Source organism: Capricornis sumatraensis, chromosome 9 (assembly GCF_032405125.1).
Source record: "Capricornis sumatraensis isolate serow.1 chromosome 9, serow.2, whole genome shotgun sequence".
NCBI classification, from domain to species: Eukaryota; Metazoa; Chordata; class Mammalia; order Artiodactyla; family Bovidae; genus Capricornis; species Capricornis sumatraensis.
This window is the reverse complement of record NC_091077.1, coordinates 38888319-38908094: the sequence shown is the minus strand read 5'-3', so window position 1 is coordinate 38908094 and position 19776 is coordinate 38888319. Positions and strand designations below refer to the sequence as shown.

The window sequence follows — 19776 nt, the reverse complement described above, 5'->3', positions numbered from 1 at the left end:
AGTGACTCAGCATGCATGCATGCATTGGAGAAGGAAATGGCAACCCACTCCAGTATTCTTGCCTGGAGAATCCCAGGGAAAGGGAAGCCTGGTGGGCTGCCATCTATGGGGTCGCACAGAGTCGGACACAACTGAAGTGACTTAGCAGCAGCAGCAGCAGCACACTGATCAAGCAGACTGCGCTCCCTAATATGGGTGAGCCGCATCCAATCAGTTGAAGGCCTGAATCTAACAGAAAGTTCTCCCCCTAGTAAGGGAGAATTCCTCTTGCTTGGCTGCTTTTGAATTGGGACACCTGTTTTTTCCTGCCTGCAGACTTGAACTGAAACACTGGCTCTTCCTGTGTCTTGAGCCTGCCAGCCTTTGGACTGGAACTCCAACACTGGCTCGCTGGTTCTCAGGCCTTTGAACTCAGAATGAAATAAAAACATCAGCTCTCCTGGGTCTCCAGCTTGATGACTCACCCTTCTGATCTTTGGACTTGGCTGCCTCCAGAATTACATGAGTCAATTTCACATATATATAAATAATATATCTCCTACTAATTCTGTTTTTCTGGTTTAACCCAGACATTACACCTGGTTATTACACCTGATATACTCAATGTCAGGGCTGACCACAGTATCTCATATGGTTCCTTCTCCTCTTCTGCCATCAAACTCCACTATGCATTTGGATTGCATGCTGGATGGAGAGCTTCCCAGAAGAGCATGGGAAGGTGAGAAGAACCAGTTCAATCCAGGGCTAAGCCTCCAACCAACTTCTGGGTGCAAAGGAGACCCACTCTCTCACAGCCATGGCCTGAGGTGATGGGACTTGCGACGTGGCCTCAAGGAGTCCCTGCAGCTGGCAATTGGCTTGCTAGTGAAAGTAACAAACCCAATACTTAAGAACAGACCCATCATCTCATCTCTATGGTTTGTGGATTCTGGGGGATTCTGCCATCTCAAACTTGCCTGGCTGCTCTTCCTAAAGAGTCCTTAACCTCCGAGGGGACTGGTATTGGCCCTGCTCCAGACCCAAAGTAACAAGATTTCTTCTCAAAGTGGAGTAGTCCTGTCCTGTAGCCCTTGGATGCTCTGTCAGTGTCCACAGGGCAGCCATTTCTGCTGGCCCCCAGTACTCCTTGCTTTGTGTCTTGTCTGAAGCTTCTGGGCTCTCCTGCTGCAGCTTCTTCCTAGAAGCCTCCTAAAATTCTGGAACCAAACATCACCCAAGTGAGTAATCCAATTAGATAGTCTTGCTTAAATGGGGGAAAAATGATAGTCTCTCTTTTTTGACTTAGCCACTGTCCCTGCTACCCTCAGGCCAGGGAGGACCCCTCTGATTTGGAAGTACTTGCACTGAGGAAGCCCAGCATCCATACAGGACCACTGGAAAAACCATAGCTTTGACTAGATGGACCTTTGTTGGCAAAGTAATGTCTCTGATTTTTAATACACTGTCTAGGTTTCTCGTGGCTTTTCTTCCAAGGAGCAAGCCTCTTTTAATTTCATGGTGGCAGTCACCATTTGCAGTGATTTTGGAGCCCAAGAAAATAAAGTCTGTCACTGTTTCCATTGTTTCCTCATCTATTTGACATGAAGTGATGGGATCTTCGTTTTTTTGAATGTTGAGTTTTAAGCCAGCTTTTTCATTCTCTTTCACTCTCATCAAGAGGCTCTTTAGTTCCTCTTCACATTCTGCCATTAGGGTGGCATCATCTGGATATCTGAGGTTGTTATTTCTCTTGGCAAGCTTGATTCCAGCTTGGGATTCATCCAGCCTGGCATTTCACATGATGTACTCTGCATACAAGTTTAATAAGCAGGGTGACAATATACAGCCTTGACGTACTCCTTTCCCAACTTTTAACCAGTCCATTGTCCCATGTCCAGTTCTAACTGTTGCTATTTGTCCTGCAAACAGGTTTCTCAGGAGACAGGTAAGCTGGTCTGGTATTCCCATCTCTTATAGAACTTGAAGCTGGATAATTATTTGTTGGGGGTGGGGTTGTCTTGTAGGATGTTGGACGTTGATGGCCTCTTACCAACTACATGCCTATTATCATCTCAGTTGTGACAACCAAAAATGTCTTTAGATACTGCCAAACATCTCCTGCTGCAACCTGAAGCCTCTCTGTTTGAACTCTAGACTCACAGGAGAACCTGGGCTGGAACTGAGGACTAGACAGGCAAGTAGAAGAAACCAGGAGGAAAGCATGTGTCTTTGAAACTACCCCTGCTCAACCTCCATGAACCAGGGCTACTTACACTTCAGCTTTTCAAAAGCTGCCTCCTCTTGGCTCCCCCCACATAGCTTTGTTTCCTCTTTTTTGAAAAATACTATTTTAAAGAACATTTTTAGATTTACAGAAAAATTGCAGATATTGTGTGCCCATTTACCTGCACCTATTATCAACAACTTCAATTGGTATGGTACCTTTATTACACAGCAATTACTGAACCAATACTAATACATTTTTTTAAACTAAAACAGTATTTTATTCAGATTTTTGTTTTTACCTAATGTCCTCCAGAGCTCACTGAAGATGCCATATTACATTTACTGTTATGTCTCTTAGGCTCCCTTTGGTTGTGACAGTTTCTCCAACTTTTCTTGTATTTGATGATCTCTACAAATTTGAGAAGCACTGGTCAGGTGTTTTCTAAGATACAATCTATTGGAATTTGTTATTTTTAAAACTTTTAAGAAAAACATACCAGCTGTGTGTTGGCTACGTCTCTCTTCCTTCCTTTTCACTTGGCTGTGCTGGGTCTTCGCTGCTCTGTGTGGGCTTGCTCTAGCTGCGGCCAGCCCAGGCCTACTCTCTAGTTGTGGTCTGTGGGCTTCTCATTGCGGTGGCTTCTCTTGTTGCAGAGCGCAGGTTTTAGAGCGTTTGGGTGTCAGCAATTGTGCCACATGGACCTAGTTGCTCTGTGGCATGTGGAATCTTACTGGACCAGGGGTCAAACCTGTGTGCCCTGCACTGGCAGGCAGATTTCCAACTACTGGATCACCAGGGAAGTCCTGCTGACCTTCTTAAGACTAGACTCGGATTATGATTTGGGGAAGGAAGACCACTGACATAAAGTATCATTTTCATTACAACATATCAAGGGTAATACGATCAAGATCACTTATCACTGTCGGTGGTGTCCTTGATCACCTGGCTGGGGTAGTATTTGTTATGTTTTTCCATTCTAGAGTTACTCTCCCCCAACACACACGTTTCCACACTGTACTCTCTGGAAGGAAGTCACTATCAGCAGTCCACAGCTTAAACAACGGGTAGTCATGCTCCCTTTCCTTGAGGGCAGAGCATCTGCGTAAATTATGTGGAATAATTCTGCATAAGATGCTTCTCTCTTCTCCCATTTATCAGTGTATTTATTCTATACAGTGGGTCATAACCCCATATTCCTGTTTTTGCTACAGTTGTCCCAGTTTTGGCCACTGAGAGCCCTTTAAGTTGGCTCCTGTGTTCCTTTGACAATACTCTGAATTAAAAAAAAATTTTATTTTAGAATTTTTATGTGGACCACTTATGAAGCCTTTGTTGAATTTGTTACAATATTGCTTCTGTTTTATGTTTTGTGTTTTTGGCCATGAGGCATGCGGGTTCTTCGCTCCCTGACGAGGGATTGAACCTGCACCCCCTCCACTGGAAGATGAAATCTTAACCAATGGATCACCAGGGAAGCAACCACTCACCCCCATCAATTTAAAAAACATTTCCTTACTTTCTGAAACTAAAAGATGCTCCGGGCTCATCTTGTAGGTTTTCCACCCTAGCCTTTGACTCAACCATTTATCCCAGCAGTCGTGCTTCCTGTCACTGGAGAACGAAACCATGATGTGAGCACTAGTGTGCTCATTGCTCCTGGGGTGCCACTGCTTCCAGGTCCTCTTAGCTGACAGAACAAGGAAATATACATGTGTGATACCTGTGTATACACACATCTATAAATGTTTCTATGTATAATTAAGTTTAATGCAAATTCATACTGATTTACTCAACTTTAATCCATCATCACATGAATCATTCTAGCATTCTGCTCTTTGCTAAAAAACTCCTATAGTAAGAAAACTGGCTCCCACCATCCATTCACTTAATTCTTCAATCCTAATATGCAGCATTGTTATACCATACCCCAACCCCCAAGGCTTCTCAGGTGGCACTAGTGGTAAAGAACCCACCTGACAACGGAGGAGACATAAGAGACACAGGTTTGATTCCTGAGTTGGGAAGATTCCCTGGAGGAAGGCATGGCAACCCGCTCTCCAGTATTCTTGCCTGAAGAACCCCATGGATGGAGGAGCCTGGTGGGCTACAGTCCATAGGACCACAGAGTCAAGACATGACTGAAGCAAATTAGCAAGCATCAAAGTGAAGTCGCTCAGTCGTGTCTGACCTTTTGCGACCCCGTGGGCAGTAGCCTGCACCAAGCTCCTCCGTCCATGGGATTTTCTAGGCAAGAGCACTGGAGTGGGTTGCCATTTCCTTCTCCAAATTAGCAAGCATACCATATCCCTATGGGAAACTCCTAGAGGATCCTGCTGCACACACGCACTTTTTTGACTGTAGTCTTACAGATTGCGTACTTCCCAGTGTTACTTAGGTCAGCACCTTCCCCCACATCCTCTTCAGTGAGGCTGTTTTATAATGTAAGGCAGCTAGATTTTCTTGCCGTAGTGTGCATTCCTTCCTGTGATCCTCTTACCTCCTCAACTTTTTTAAAGTTTGCATACATTAAGGCTCACTTTTTGATTGCGCCACAAAAGGGCTTGTAGGATCTTATTTCCCTAATCAGAGATCATATCTATGCCCCTAAAGTAGAAGCCCAGAGTCCTAATCACGACCAAAAGGGAATTCTCTACGTACCTTTTCTGGACTGGTTTCTTTCACTCAGCCACATTTATGGTCCTCCACGTCTTTTTGTGACTTGGTAGCTCATTTCTTTTTAGTGCTGTGTAGTACTCCACTGTATAAATGTGCCACTAGTTTTTTTTTATCCATTCACATATTGATGGAAATCTTGGTCACTTCTTGTACTTAAGTGACTACAAATAAATCTGCCATAAAACATTCACATGTAGGTTTTTGTGAGGACACAAATTTTCAGTCAGTTGGGAAAGTACCTAGCAGTGAGCTCACTGATATGGTAAGATTATGCTCGGCTTTCTATGAAACTACCATACCATCTTCCAAAATGAGTTTATCATTTGCATTCTCACCTGTGACAGTGAGTGTTTCCCATTGCTCCACATCCTCACCAGCATTTGATAGTTTTTTGGGTTTTAGGCATTCTAACAGGTATGTATTAGTGTCTCATTGTTGTTTTAAATTTGCAATTCCCTAATGAATGACAAATTATGTTGAGCATCTTTTCATATGCTTATTTTCCATTTGCATATCTTTGTTGATGAAGTGTCTGTTCAGATCTTTTGCCTGTTTTGTACTTGGGTTTTTCTTATCTTACTGTTGAATTTTAAAACTCATTGTATATTTTGGGTACAAGTCCTTTATCAGGCATGCTTGACAAATTTTTTTTCTAGTTTATGGCTTGTCTTTTCATTCTCTTAACAGTTGCTTTCACAGAGCAGAAGTTTTAATAAAAGTCTAACATCAACTATTTCTTTCATGGATCGTATTTTTGGTATCTAAAAATTCACTGCCAAACCAAAATCACCTAGATTTTCTCCCGTTTTTTTCCTCAGAAGACAGGTTCCAGGGATCCAAATCCCAAGCTCCACTACTTACCAGCTTGTGACTCTGGGCAAGTTTCCTACCTCTCTGTGCTCCACCATCCTCATCTATGAAACAGGCTAATAAAACAGGGCCCAGCTCCTAGGTGAAGACCTCCATGAAATAACCCAGGGTACTAAATTTTGTACGTGAGAATGCTCAACAAGTGCCGGCTGTCATCATAGAACCACAGGCGAAGCACGTGCCAGGTGCTCCTATATCCTGGGTTCACATCAGTCACAACCTGACCAGCAAGGCTGGGGCGCCTGTTCCACTCGAGAGGAGCTGCCAAGGTGCTGAGGCGGCGGAAGAGCTCTCTGCTTCTTCATTACTGACCACCTCTTAGCCTTCTCCTGCTCTCCCAGAAATGTTTAGGGAAGTCCCGAGAAGGGGAGTGAGGGTGGGCTGAAGATTACAGCTGCATCAGGCCTGGCCTGGGGTGCCTTCTGCTGTCTGGATCATGGAGGTGGTAGTGGTGGTCGTGAGAGTGTGGGAGTGCAGGGTTAGAGATGCACCCAGCCCAGGCTGAGCTGGCTGATCCTGCTTTTCTCCTGCCCATCCCACCTCTCAGGGCAGGTGGAAAGGAACGAGTCCCCCATCTTTTTTGTCTTCTTATCTGCCAGGTGAGTATAGAGCTGGGGGCAGTCATACCTACTCCAACTCCAAAAGGCTTCGTGACTTAAGTCCAAGATAACACAGTCAGGGTTGTCCAGGAGACCAGCATACAGAAAGTGCACCATTCCCCTCCCCTGGGCCTCAAGTCGAGAGAGCCCCTTTACTACCCTTGCACTGTCATCAAGATTTGTTTGCCCTTCACTGCAGTAAGTAAAGCTGAATTGCTGGGTGAGGTCAATTTAGAATCCCAAGGACCCTCTCTTCTAAGTCTCACCAGTTACATGGAGCCTGAAGTTCTTCACTCCCTCCACTCCTCTTTGCTGAAATCTCTTGGTTTATGCTCAGGTTGTACAGTGCACAACCCACACAGCTGCACAAAATAACCTGAAGACCACCATTGGAGGAGGAGCCTTTTTGGAGTAGAGATGCTCAATCTACCCTCCTGTATCTGGGGACCTCAATCTTTCCTCTGGCACTTCAGGTGTCCTGTTTATTGTTAAACAAACTAACCTTAACTGGTCCCAGTCTCTTCCAACTTCTGCCCCAAATCTTCTGCAGTCAAATGCCTTGAAGGAGTCATTTACCTTTCAGGGTCCCTCATTTCCCTCTCTCACTGGCCCTGGGCTTCCCTCCAGATGGTTCCACCATCTCCCTTGGCCCCCCACCCTCCCTCTCTGTTGCTTTCGATGACCATCAGTAATCTCTCCTCACACTGTGGGAACACTCTGGGGATTCTACTTCTCATCTCTCTCCCACCTCAGGAACACGGTCTTCCCTCCCCAAGCGATGACTGAGTGAGTCTCCGCAGTGCAGCCCGACTACCCTCACTCCAGTCTTGTGATCTACTTCCGTCCATTTTAGTGAGACGGGATGAAGCACCCCTTGGGCTGAGGGAGGGAACAGGGACCTTGTACCTTGGGCTTCTCTCCCACCTGAGCTTCCCCTGGCCTCATCGTCCCCAGCCCTGCCCCAACTCCTTGCCAGCTTTTAACAAAGAAAAATGTCTTCTTTTGCCCCATTCCCTTCCCCCTCAGCCACAGGTTCGGCCTGCCATACTTTTTAAAAGTCTGAATTAGCTGCCATCATTTAAAAATTAACCAATTAAAAAAATTAACCAATTTCATTCAAGAATCCAGAATTCTAGTTTCTTTTGAAAAATCAGAAGATCTGGCAACACTAGGCCCACATTCCTGCATGGTGACAGCCAGCCAGAGCTGGTCTCAGCTGCTCCCTTTGTAGGGCTTGCACACTGGTCTCTGCAGTTTTAACCCTCCGGATGGCCCTGGCCACCCACATCAGTGGCCTGGCTTCTAAACTGTATCTCTGCATGAGGCAGTCCAAAGGGAGGAACTTGCAGATCTCAGCACACAAAGGAGGGTAGGGCGGGGCAAGGCAAGCAGTAAGGCAGGGTGGAGAGCCCCAGTTGGGAGCCATGTCCCAGCCTCTCTCCATCACTGTTTATTGCTGGTAGCATCCCAGGCACCCTGTGTGTGTCCTGTCCTGGCTCAAACCTGACTTTGGGAGCCAGGTTGCTGCAAACATGTGGCTGGCTGGCCACTGCTTCAGGCCACTCCATGTCCTACTGGAGCTGGGCCTGGGCCAAGGCTTTGTCCTGGGCATGAGTAGCAGTGTGGCCTGTAGGCACAAGCTCCCTTACTGTCCAGCCAATTCAACTGAATGTGCACCATGGGGTGGCGGCCTTGTCACAGTCCAGCAGGATGTTGAGCACAGTGCAGGGGGCCCCGCCCACAGACAGGGCTGTACGGGAATCCACATGGTACTTCACCGTGCTCAGGCCTCCCTCCCGGTCCACCTTGAACTGCTCCTGAGAAGGAAGGGGGGAGAGAGCATGTACTCAGGGTTTTGTAGGTGCCAGCTATCCACTGATCCCCCATGATCTCGTCATCAGAGGTCCTATGATCCCCACAGAGGGGAAAGGGAAGCTCAGAGACAGGAAGTCTCCTGCCCATGGCTGCACATCCCCATCAGCAGGAGACCAAGTGTTTCCTAGTTCAACTAATCTGGCTCTGAGAGAAGAAGCTATTTGAGAGATGTGGACTCCTGTGTCCCAGGTCTGCCTGGGATTCTGGCACCTTCGAGTCTTATCCCCACCCAACCTGACACACATAGCCTAAATGGTCTCTGATGTCTTGGCTGACCCACAAGGCCCAGGGGCCATGGCAGCCACCAGAAGAGGGCCCTGTGCCCAAGAAGAATGCCCACAATGACCTGGGCCAAGCAGGGGAGTATGGGACCATTTGGGCACAATGAGAACTTGGTGAAAAGCTTGGGCCCGCTGGTTCCCCATATACCACATACCTACCCTGATCAAGGGACTGGCCAGCACCTGTCCACCCCTGATCAAGAGATCAGCCATCACCTGTCCACCCTGATCAAGAGATCAGCCATCACCTGTTTTTGAGCCGCGATGCGCTTCTGGTCTCTCTTCCTCCAGGCTGGGTCATGCAGGTGGCGGAATGTCTTGTACCCCGTTGTGATACCCGAAGGGCGGAAAAGCTAAGGAGGCCAAAGGAAGCTGGATCAGGCTGCCTCTCCTGGAGCCCTGGCCCTCACCACTAGGTAACAGCCCACAGGCAGGGGCCTATATTCCCATTCTTTAAGAGAGGTGTAATAGTCGGGGGCAGGGCTGGGATTAGAACCAAGGGTGCCATCTCCCAGCCCCAGGAACTTCATCTGAAGGCAGACAGGAACCTCAGGACTGCCATGATGGCTGAGGAAGTGGCAGGTTGGGGGGTGGGGGAGCATTACCTGGAGCCCAGCTCCTTTGATGCGCCGGTAGAACTCGTCATCTTCTCGGCCCCAGCCCCAGAAGCGGTTGGACATCCCGTTGCACTGACACAAAGACAGGCAGAGTCATTTGCCCCATCCTCCCAGGGATGCTCTTTGGTCTCCTATTTGGGGGTCCCAAGCCCAAGTGGGGCCAGGACAGGCCCCCTTTCCTCCTCCTCCTATGAACGGACACTCAGATGCTTTTGGTTCTTACAACCTCTGTGGTACCAGTGGGGAACAGTCAGCATACCCCAGGTTCCTTTGCCTATTCTAATGGGGCCTTGGATTTGTGTGAGATGAACAGTTTCTCAAAAATGTCTGACTGCTGGGAGGGGAGCTCTAAGAGCTGATGATGGGCACAGTGCCAGCTCCTGCTCTATTTCTGCTGGTCCCCTACTCCTATTTCTCCTGAGGGTCTCTCTGCCCTTGTCTCTTCCTCTGTATGGAAGAAAGAGACAGTGTCTGAAGTCAGATGGCAGACATTTATTTTTGCCATGACTTCAGGCTTCATTTACATTAAGCTGGCTTCAGCCACAGATTGAACGAAGGAGCAAGAGATGGGGGTCTAAGCCACTCAGTTCTTCCCACCCCACCATCCCACTCCCACCCCTACCACAGTGACTGATTCAGGGATTAGCCATAACTCAAGGCAGGCCAATCAAGAGCCAGTATGGAGCAGCTGTGGGACTGCTGTCTGGGCTGCTGGAAAAAGGAGCTCCATGTTCCACTGGACTTGGGCCTAGACAGATGCAGGCTGCAGCTACAACCACTATGCTGCATTGCGAATGTCTCAAACTAAATCCAGTCTAGAGAAGGCAGAGCTGAGAGATGGAAAGTGAAATGATGTCCTGGTGACAACTGTCTGATAGGCTGAGCAGACTTTTCCATTTTGAGAGGCAAAGAACAGGGCTTCTGAAGCTAGTTCACATGAAGGTTCTGCTCCTGAGGCAGAAACCCTCCCTTACTGGAATGCTTGGTCCTGCTCCTCTCTCACGCCTCTAGCTAGCCCTGGGCTCCCCCACTGGCCCTGGGAAGGATCCTCCAGCTACTGGCCCCCAGAATTGCCACTCCTCTGGCCACAGCCCCCATCCAGGTAGGTGTTGCCTGGCTCTGAGCAGAGCAGGCATGCCAGGCCTCACCAGCTGGTAGTGCTGCTTGGAAAGCAGCAGGATGCCACCAACGTAGGTCTTGTAGTGGTAGAGCGGGTGGAGCTCTGGGGAGGCCACGTGGAAGGGCCCAGCCTCTGGGAAGCCATAGTCCAGCTCCTCATTGAGAGGGAGCAGGTCCACGTCGTGCATGGCGATGTAGTCTGTGCTGTTGCCACTTTCCAGGAAGCCTGCGTTGATGAGTGCTGCCCGGTTGAACCTGTGCAGGGTGCCAAAGCTGGGCAGGGGGGCAGCAAGCTTGCTCTCCCCCAGCCTCTACGTGAGAGCCTGTCCTCCACGCAACACACCCCAGTACCCATGCTGCCCTCCAGCTCGATGCCAACTTCACTACAGGGCTGCCCAGCTGCTCCTCCACTCATCTAATGAATGTTTACCAAGCACCTACTATGTCCCAGAAACTGTTCAGAGCACGGGAGATACAGCAGTGAGAAATAAAAGCCCTGCCCTCAAGGAGCTGACATTCTAATAAGAAAAAAAAAAACCTGAGTAAACATGCAACAAGCCAGTGAGTGGTAAATGTTGAGAACAGTAAAGCAATGTGAGAAGAATAAAACACGCTGGCAGGTAGGGGCTGTCCTTTTGGACGAGGTGGTCAGGGACAGCCAGCGTAACAGAGTGATACGTGAGCAGAAACCTGAAGGCCTGAGGGAATGAGCCCTGTGGAAATCACGGGAATGGGGCTACGAGCGGAGGGGGAAATGACTCCCAAGGCTGGAGGCTGGAGCAGTCAGCAATGTGGTCAAGCAGAGTGAGTGAGGTTTTAGGGAATGAGGTCAGAGGGTGACAGGTCCCTGGAGGACATGGGCTTTGACCCTGGATGAGATGGCAAGCCACTGAAGGGCCAAGAGTGAAGGCATCATGTGCAGTGGCTCAGTGTTCACCAGGACCACTCTAGCTGGTAGGATAAGAAAAGCCTGGAAGGTGAGGGGTGGAAGCAGGGAGACAGGTTAAGAGGCTGCTACAATAATTTAGGCATGAACTGATGATGCCTTAACTCAGGCAGCAGGGGCGACGATAGGAGGGCAGACGCTAGACACGCTGTGCTGGTGGACTAGATGTGCTGTGTGAGAGAGCAGGAGTGGAGGACGACCCCAGCACCTTCTGGCCTGAGCAGCTGGGAGTGTGGAGTTTCCACCTCCTAACATGAGGAAGAGGGCAGGAGAAGCAGGTCAGGGACAGGTGGGAAATCAGGGATTCAGTTGTAGTCAAGTCAGGTCAGGAGGAAGGCAGAGAACACTGGGAGGATCGTGAACTAAAGGATCTGGCGGGTTCCAAGAACTGCTGGCGTATGTTCCCCAGGGGGAGTGAGCTGGAGGAAAAGGAGGTGAGGGTGGGCTGTGCAAGGCATGGATTGTGATCATGGAGGGGAGCAGTTTTTGGTGAGGGCAAGGCTTTTAAGTTAATGCCAGATTTTGAACAACCTTAAAGCCATGCCCTTGACCCTTCTCTTTCCCTAATCCCCGCAGTTAATCCACCAGCAAGCCCTGCCTGCACCTCCTCCACACTGCTGCTCTCTACCGTGTCTGCCACAATGGCAATAAGGGCAACGCCTGCCCAACAGGTCTCTCACTCCCCTTCTTGCCCTGGTATGGCCTAGTACACAAATAGGAGCCACAGGGACCTTTGTAAAATGGAAACCAGATCCAGGGCCTCCCCAGTCCCAAACCCTCCCCGCAAATTCCCATCACACCCAGTGAGAGGGGTCGAGCACCTTCCACCCTTCTGCTTCTGCCCCAGGTGGCCTTTCACGGGCCTGGGCTACGTGGTACTGGACTGCTGTCGGGAAAGGGAGCAGGCAAGGGAGAGACCAGGGCAAGGTGAGGCCCAGGTGAGCGGGTGCCGGCTTGGAGGTGGTGCCTACCTGAAATGATCCACCTGGTTGAGCACATAGATGTGGTGCTGGATCTTCTTCTTGCTCAGGAAGCGGTGCATGTGGGGCACAAAGACCAGCAGCTCCTCAAAGCGTTCTCGGAAGGGCACCAGCACTGCCAGGCGGTGGGGGCCCCATGACTCATCTTCTTCCCAGTGCTCACGAGGTGGCTCTGGCGGGCAGGCCCGGGATGGGCCTGGGGTCTCCTGTCCTTGTCCCCTGGCTGCCCGGGCTACGTCCCCAGAGCAGCTGAGCTGCAGCCAGAGCAGGGAGAGGAAGCCCAGTAAGAGACAGGCAACAAAGAGGTGGAAGACGGAACATTTCCGGGGGAGGCCACTGGGCATCAACCTGGACCTGGGACAAGAACAAGGAGCGGGTCAGAAGGGCAAGGTGAGCCAAGGTCCTGAACACACCCTCCTCTGGCTTCCCACAAGTAAGGCACAGGTGACTGGTCGGCCCCAAGCGCTTGGGAATTAGTGCAGAAGCAACTTTAGTGCTTTTGTTTGTGTTGCTACCATGCATCAGAATCCGGCTTACAGCTCTAGGTTCAGCCTGAGCCACCCCACCTCCAGGAGGCCCTCCAAACACTCGCAGGTCTGGGAGCTGCGCCACTTGCTCAATGCTCTCTTACTTTCTGTGCCCGAGTCCAGATCAGACCAAGAGCTGCTCGAGGGCAGGGAAGAGACTCCTTGTCCCTTGCACTTGCCCCTCCCCAAGACGACATCTCATGTCGAGCCGAAGGTGGAAGCCCACCTTAGAGACCTCACGCACTGCCTTCTACCTGTTCCCCTGCAGGTTCACCCTCATCAGAAAGCTGGGCTTCACCCTACTTCTCAGACCAGAAAGCTCCCCCAAAGAGGGAAGCTGTTTTACTGTTTCAGCCCCAGTGAAGAGACCACTGTTCACTCTGGGAAGATCAGGTCTGTCCCCAAACCAATGCGAGGCCCAAACCAACAAAGGCAGTTCACAGAATGCATCTCAAAGCTTCAGTCCAGGGCAGCTCATGTGACAAAAGATGAGAAACAGAAGAGGGAAAGAAAGCTGAGGGCTGGGAACAGCACCCAGGCACCTTTCAGAAGGTGGAAAAACAACAGAATACCTTACACCCTGGGGTAGTTCTGGGAAAAAAAACAAATGGATGGAAGCCATCTGGTTTCTTTGTCCCTCTCTCTGGAAGTTCCTGAGGGCAGTGAAGGAACTAAGGAATCCAAGAAAATCGCAGCTTCCTGTCTTCTGAAATAATCAGCAAAGCAACTTACTTTATAATCTCTGAGAATTACCAATTAGCTACCACAGCATATAGATTTTACCTCCTAAGTACCCTTTGTTCTTCCCTCACACACTGCCTACCTTTTAGTTCAAGTCTCACCTGGTCCTTGCCCTGTTCTGACCCCTTCAAATCTCATGGATGATCTTCCTGTTTACAAGATAATGGGCAAACTCCGTGAGCAGACAGTCAAACCCCTCTGTAACCTGGCCCCATCTCCAGCTGCTCCTGCCACTTAACCAGTGCTACACACTGAGCAATTCAGTTTCGCCACTCTCCATATTCCTTCCTGCTCTAGCCCTCAGAGTCTGCTGCTTCTGCCTAAAATGGCTTTCCTTATTTCATCTGCCTGGGAGCACCCCACTGATCCTTCAAGGCCAAACTCCAATGTCATGGCGACACTGTCACCCCCTAGGCCCACATACACAACAGACTGAGATACATACTCCCTCCTTTGTGTTCCTGGAGTATCTGGTACTGCCCTCCTTGAAGCATTTAAGAGTTTTGAAATCACCTGTGTCCTTGCCTGTCTTCTTCACAGGTAATCAGATTCATAGCTGTGTACTTAGCACAAGTCATACAGCAGAGGGCTTGCTAAGTGAGTTACAGGAAGGGATCAAGCATTCAGGGCATGCCTGTCACACACTAAAGCCAAACAAACTCCTGTCTCTCTCCAGAGGCACAACTGCCAATTGGAAGCAACCCTGAAGCCAGGCCCAGGTCCCACACACAGCAGAGAGGGAGCGTGGCAAGACAACCTTGCAGGACTTCTGACTTACCCCCCATTGTCATGTGGTGGGGGTTTCCGCTGGGGAAGAGCAGAGGCCAATCCTGCTATTGGCCTGGGACAGCTGGAACCTCTATAGATTCTCCCTCTGGGCTCTTGCTGGGGGTGGGGTAGAGACCGGGGAGATGGACATGAGGAAATATCCCACCTTCGGGAGAAGAAGCAGTGACCATTATCCAGGGGTATGGCATGGATTGGGCACTCCATGCACTTTCACCTTCTGTCCCCTTGGTCCAGCATTCCCTTCCTACTAGGATCACATTCCCCCGGACACTCTCTTCCTGTGCTGCAAGGGCCCAAATCACTGAACAACTGAATTCAGAGCTGAATCCCAATTCCTCAGGACAGAGAACACTGACAATTGCTCCTGGTGCCACCTGGTGGCAAACTCCAGATCTGCAGTCTCAGCAGCTCCCAGGCCACCCTGTTCCTGGAGGTGGGGAGGCAGACCAGATGAGGTTTTGCCTCCTTCATCAGTATGTGTCCAAAGCTAATAAGAGGGTGATTCAAACCCAGACAGACTGTTTCCAGAGCCAACACTCTTAATTGCTACCTCAGTATGCATCTGTTGCATGGATCTTTGTACCCCTTTGTCAAAAGCATGAAGTGACACCAGTAAAGTTTTGTGGAATATGGTTATCTTCCTAAAATTCTTAGGAAGAAATTAGGAAATGGAAATTCTCCATAACCTTTCCTTTCTTCCCTCACACAAACCTTAGTGACACAGGTTTGAATACTCAGCTGCTCTGATTACAGCACCTCCAAATTGCAAAAGTAACTGGAAGATAACTGGCACCTTTTCTGTGCCAGGCATAGTGTCAAGACTTTTAAATATGTGTGATCTCCTTTATATCTTCATATAGACGTGAAGAAGAGATATTATGATCCCTGTTTCAGAGATGGAAGAGCTGAGAAGGAAGATTAAGTTGGCTCTGGTCACATGGCCATTAAAGAGGATTCTGGTCCAGGCCTAAATCCACAGTCTAGGCTTTCTACTATATTCCTGTCTTCTTACTTCAACAGCAAGTCTGAAAAATTCCCAAAGATAAAGAGTTGTGCCCACTATATTCCAAAGTCTTTGGGCACCTTTGGGCAAACTTAACAGACATACAGGAAAAGAGGTGCCATTCACCAGGCTAGATCCGCTACCATGTGTTCTGAGAAGACTTGAGGGTACACCTCGAGACTGAAGTCTGGGCGTCCCTTCCAATCTTAATGGCAAACAGCTCATCCTCATTCTGCTTTAGTGACAACCACTAACTAAGGTCTGGGTCAACCCCACACCTAACACATGGGGCAGGCCACATTCAAGTACAGCTGCACCGGAAATGAACTAATGTTAAGTCTGAGGAGAACTCAGCCCCAGCTAGGCAGTGGCCAGCAAGGCAGAGCACAGAGCTTCTGTCTGGTGTATTCTTCTGGGGGCTCAGCAAAGAATGGGGAAGCACAAGTGTAGGGTCTGAGGCTACAGGCATGTGATGGGGGAGGCAGAGACCAGAGATACGAAATAAAGACCTTCTGAAACCAGGGACAGACAAGAGATCCACTGAGAAAGGTCAACGGACTCTAAGACCCGCATAAAAACTGAAGTCAGTGGAAAAACACAGAGACTCATAACGAGAGAGACTCGCACAGAGGGACAGAAACTCACAAAGGGAAATCAAAAGAGAAATACAGACCTGCTGAGTGACGGAGACTGGTAGAGCCAAAGACGCAGAGAGAAACAGAAACCCAAATACAGAGAGAGATCCCCAAGGAGAAACACAGACCCTCGGAGAGCCCCGCAGAGACGGAGTCCCAACGGCCTCGGGCTCCTAGAGTCCTCGCGGTGGCCCGGAAAGAACTGGCACCCGGGAGGACGGGGACCGGGCCGGCCGCCGAGCTCACCTGCCGTCCTCCCAGGGCAGTTGCGCCGCTTTCCTCCGGGAGGGGAACATCGTTCGGGGAGGCGGCGGCACATGGGTACAGAGGTACCAAGCCGGGCCAGCCCGGCCTCCCTGGCCTACGCGGCGCCTCCGCCTCCCGCCCCGCCTAAGCCCGTCCGCCCCGCCCCTTGGTCCGTTGGGTCCGTTGCTCCGTCTACGCCGTCTGCTCCCCGAAGCTGTGGTGTCAAAGGTTCCGCGTTCGAAGGAAGAAGTGAACGCGCGACCGCCTGAACTGGTAACTTCCTTCCGGGGACCGCTGGAGGTCTCAAGAGGTTGAGGCCCGGGAGAGCGCTCAAGTCAACGGGCTGGGACTGGATTTAAACTCCAGATTTCCAAACCAGCGCCCTGGGATAATCTGCATCTTCCTCCTCTTCCCAGGGGAAGGCGGGGAGCGCGTCTGAGTAGTCCTGCCGTCACCCTAAGTTCTTACTATGTGCCAGTCATTTTTCCAAATTCTTTGTCCGCAACAAGCTTGGAGGTGGGCAGGGCCAAGCTCAAGGCTGTCTTGCGTTCAGCCTACTACCTCAAGTAGTAGTTTGGAGATTGGTATTAAAGACAGATTGGCTGGATTTGAAACCTGACTCTCCTAGTTTGGTTGTGTTTTGGCGCAGTTCCTGATATATATGGTTGCTGTGAGGATTAAAGGAGAAAAGCACACACTTGGTACAGTGATGGACACAATCATCAATGCTATATAAATGACAGCTGTCATCCAGGGGAGGAGTATTTCGTGGAGCTGAGTTGAGAACTGAAGAAGGGAGTAAAATTGACTTCCCATATTGGCCTTGTCAACAGTGGGAACTTAGCCCCTGCCTGGGCCAGATTTCCACCTAGGAAAAGAGAACGGGAAAGTTATTAGACTTATCTCTGTTCTTCCAGGCAAACTTTAAGGTTTCTAATAAATAGCTAATAACATCAGTTGAGTTCTTACTATGTGCCAGTCACTTTTCCAAATTCTTTACTACTTCTATCTCTGTCTTTATGTGTATTGTACTTATGCCCTCTTTAACGAGTGAACTATGGCACGAAGAGGTAGTTCAGAATATAAGCCCAGGTAGTTTGGTTGCACAGTCTATGATCTCAACTACTGGTTCTGAGAGGACTTCACTATGCGTAGGAAATTAATTATTCCCAGCAGCCCCCTTTCTCCCTTTAACCCAGCATACAACCCACTGGTCCCTTCCTGCTAAGCTCTGCCAGATCACCGTACCTTATATTAAAACCTTGACAAATCCAGCCTTGATTTAGCTGATGACAAAAGCAAGGGTGACCCCTGCAGAGACCAGTCAGGTAAGGCCAATGATGGAAACTGGGAGATGGGACTGGCCTGGAAAGCACAAGGTTACCTTAAAGGGACTCTTAAATCCAGCTAATTGTTGTCATCTCAGAATGAAGCCTCTCTAGTATTAGCTCTACCTCAAGAAATCAGATTTCATGTATAAATCCAAATTAATAATTTTAAAACATTTTAATTTTTGGCTGTGGTGGGCCTTCGTTGTTGCTTGACCTTTTATCTGGTTGCTATAATAAGCGGGAGCTACTCTCTAGCTGTGTTGTTCAGGTTTCTCATTGCAGTGGCCTCTCGTTCTGAGCACAGGCTCTAGGGCACTCGGGCTTCAGTGGTTGGGGCTCCCAGGCTCTAGAGTACAGGCTCAGTAGTTGTGGCACGTGGGCTTAGTTGCTCCTTGGCAAGTGGAATCTTCCCAGATCAGGGATTGAACCCATGTTTCTTATATTGACAGGCAAATTCTTCACCACTGAGCCACAGGGAAGCCCCTTGCTGGTGCTGTGTCACGTCAGTCGTGTTTTGACTGTGTGTGACCCCATAAATGGCAGCCCACTAGACTCCCCCGTTCCTGGAATTCTCCAGGCAAGAACACTGGAGTGGGTTGCCATTTCCTTCTCCAATGCATGAAAGTGAAAAGTGAAAGTGAAGTCACTCAGTCGCATCCAATTCTTAGCGACCCCATGGACTGCAGCCTACCAGGCTCCTCCGTCCATGGGAGTTTTCAGGCAGGAGTACTGGAGTGGGGTGCCATTGCCTTCTCCGGGAAGCCCCTTAACTAATTTTAAACTGTGATATCCAGTCATGTTGATAATTAGTACCCTTAATATGATGGGATGAGAATGACACTTTCTTTCTGTGCTCTTTCAAAAACCCAGGACCCCAATCTAATCATGAGAAAAGTATCAGAGCAATTGCAATTCGGAGAAATTCTACAAAATACCTGAACTGAACTCCTGAAAACTGTGAAGTCAATAAACAAGGGAAGTCTGAGAAACTGTCACAGCCAAGAAGGGCCCAATGAGAAAAGACAACTAAATGTAACAATGATATCTCCTACATGAGCTCTTGGAACAAAAAAGACACAAGGTAACAGCTAAGGAAATGGGCATAAAGCATGGACTATCCCTGTTGGTTCACCCTGGAGAAGGAAATGGCAACGCACTCCGGTATTCTTGCCTGGGAAAACCCCGTGGGCAGGCTCAGGGTCGGATATGACTGAAACGACTGAGCACATCCCTACTGGTTAATTATTTTTAACAAATATACCATACTACTGAATGATGTCAGTAATGAGGTTAACTATCGTCACAGTTTTTCTGTCATTTAAAGCTGCTAATTTTTTTTTCCTCCCTAAATGTGGAGGTCTAGGTGGCAGAATGTGTTCAGACTACATGCTCCTAGCAGTTCAAGTAGTCCCCAAACTTGCCTTCCCACCCCATCTCATTACACACTGTTGGATTGTTGTCGTTTAGTCGCTAAATCATGTCTGACTCTGCAAACCCATGGACTGTACCCTGCCAGGCTCCTCTGTCCATGGGATTTCCCAGGCAAGAAGTGGGTGCCGTTTCCCTCTCCAGGGGATTTGCTCGACCAAGGGATCAAACTCAGATCTCCCGCACTGGCAGGAGGATTCTTTATGGCTGGGCCACGAGGAAATTAACCTTCCTTGTATTCATTTTCATAGGGTTCTAATACTCAAAACTCTGTTGAACACTTGGTAATGTCCAAATCTCTTTCTTGGGATTCAACTTTCTAATACTAACCAACTTTCCTTTCCAGCTTTCTCATTGCCCCCTCAACTCTAGCTGAAACAATGCCTGTCTATCTCCACACCAGCTGTTTGCCTCTGTTCCCTTCAATCACCCCTGTTCGCCTTCTTTTATCAGAATCCTTCGTCTCCTCCAAAGTCCTTGTTGAGATTCCATGCTATTGGTTAAGCCCATCAGTACCTTCCTCTTGCCCCCAGCCCAGGGCTTCCTGTTCTTCCCACACGTGTTGCACTCCTCTGATCAGTGCACACTACCTTCACTAACTGGGCACTTTTTTGAAGCACCAGAACAATTCTGTCCTCCTGCTTTGGAAAGGTTGGTGAGATGGCAAATGCACAGAAGAAATGGTGTGGATTTCAGCACCAACTGCACAACTTACTTGTTGCATGATTTGGGGCAAGACCACCACCCACTGCCACTAGAAGGTATGGACAGGATGAAAGGAATGAAGTCCACAGGTGGGTACTCGTCTTAGAATGTTGCTTTGCCCACTGGAAAAACTTGACATTCCCTCCAGCACCCTACAGTGCTATGCCCACTGGCAGTAGAGTAACTTTACACTGGACAAGAA

The 19776-nt window shown here is 49.2% G+C and overlaps 1 protein-coding gene across 1 annotated transcript; it reads right to left on the bottom strand.

Annotated features, from left to right (window-relative positions):
• Positions 1-7533: 7533 nt before the first annotated feature.
• On the bottom strand, positions 7534-16230 carry B4GALT7 (beta-1,4-galactosyltransferase 7). The gene is made up of 6 exons (XM_068980744.1): positions 16111-16230; positions 12161-12523; positions 10273-10498; positions 9113-9196; positions 8756-8860; positions 7534-8168 (listed from the first exon to the last, which is right to left on the bottom strand). The coding sequence occupies exons 1-6, from the start codon at positions 16158-16160 to the stop codon at positions 8013-8015; spliced, it is 984 nt and encodes a 327-aa protein (XP_068836845.1). The 5' UTR covers positions 16161-16230; the 3' UTR covers positions 7534-8012.
• Positions 16231-19776: the final 3546 nt, after the last annotated feature.

Excerpts from the sequence above, each read along its gene's own strand:
- B4GALT7 (XM_068980744.1), bottom strand. The coding sequence starts at position 16,160 with ATGTTCCCCTCCCGGAGGAAAGCGGCGCAACTGCCCTGGGAGGACGGC. Across the intron at positions 12,524-16,110 it reads CTGCCCTGGGAGGACGGCAG|GTCCAGGTTGATGCCCAGTG; the intron begins GTGAGCTCGGCG and ends TTCTTGTCCCAG. Across the intron at positions 8,169-8,755 it reads GCATCGCGGCTCAAAAACAG|GAGCAGTTCAAGGTGGACCG; the intron begins GTGATGGCTGAT and ends CTTCCTTCTCAG.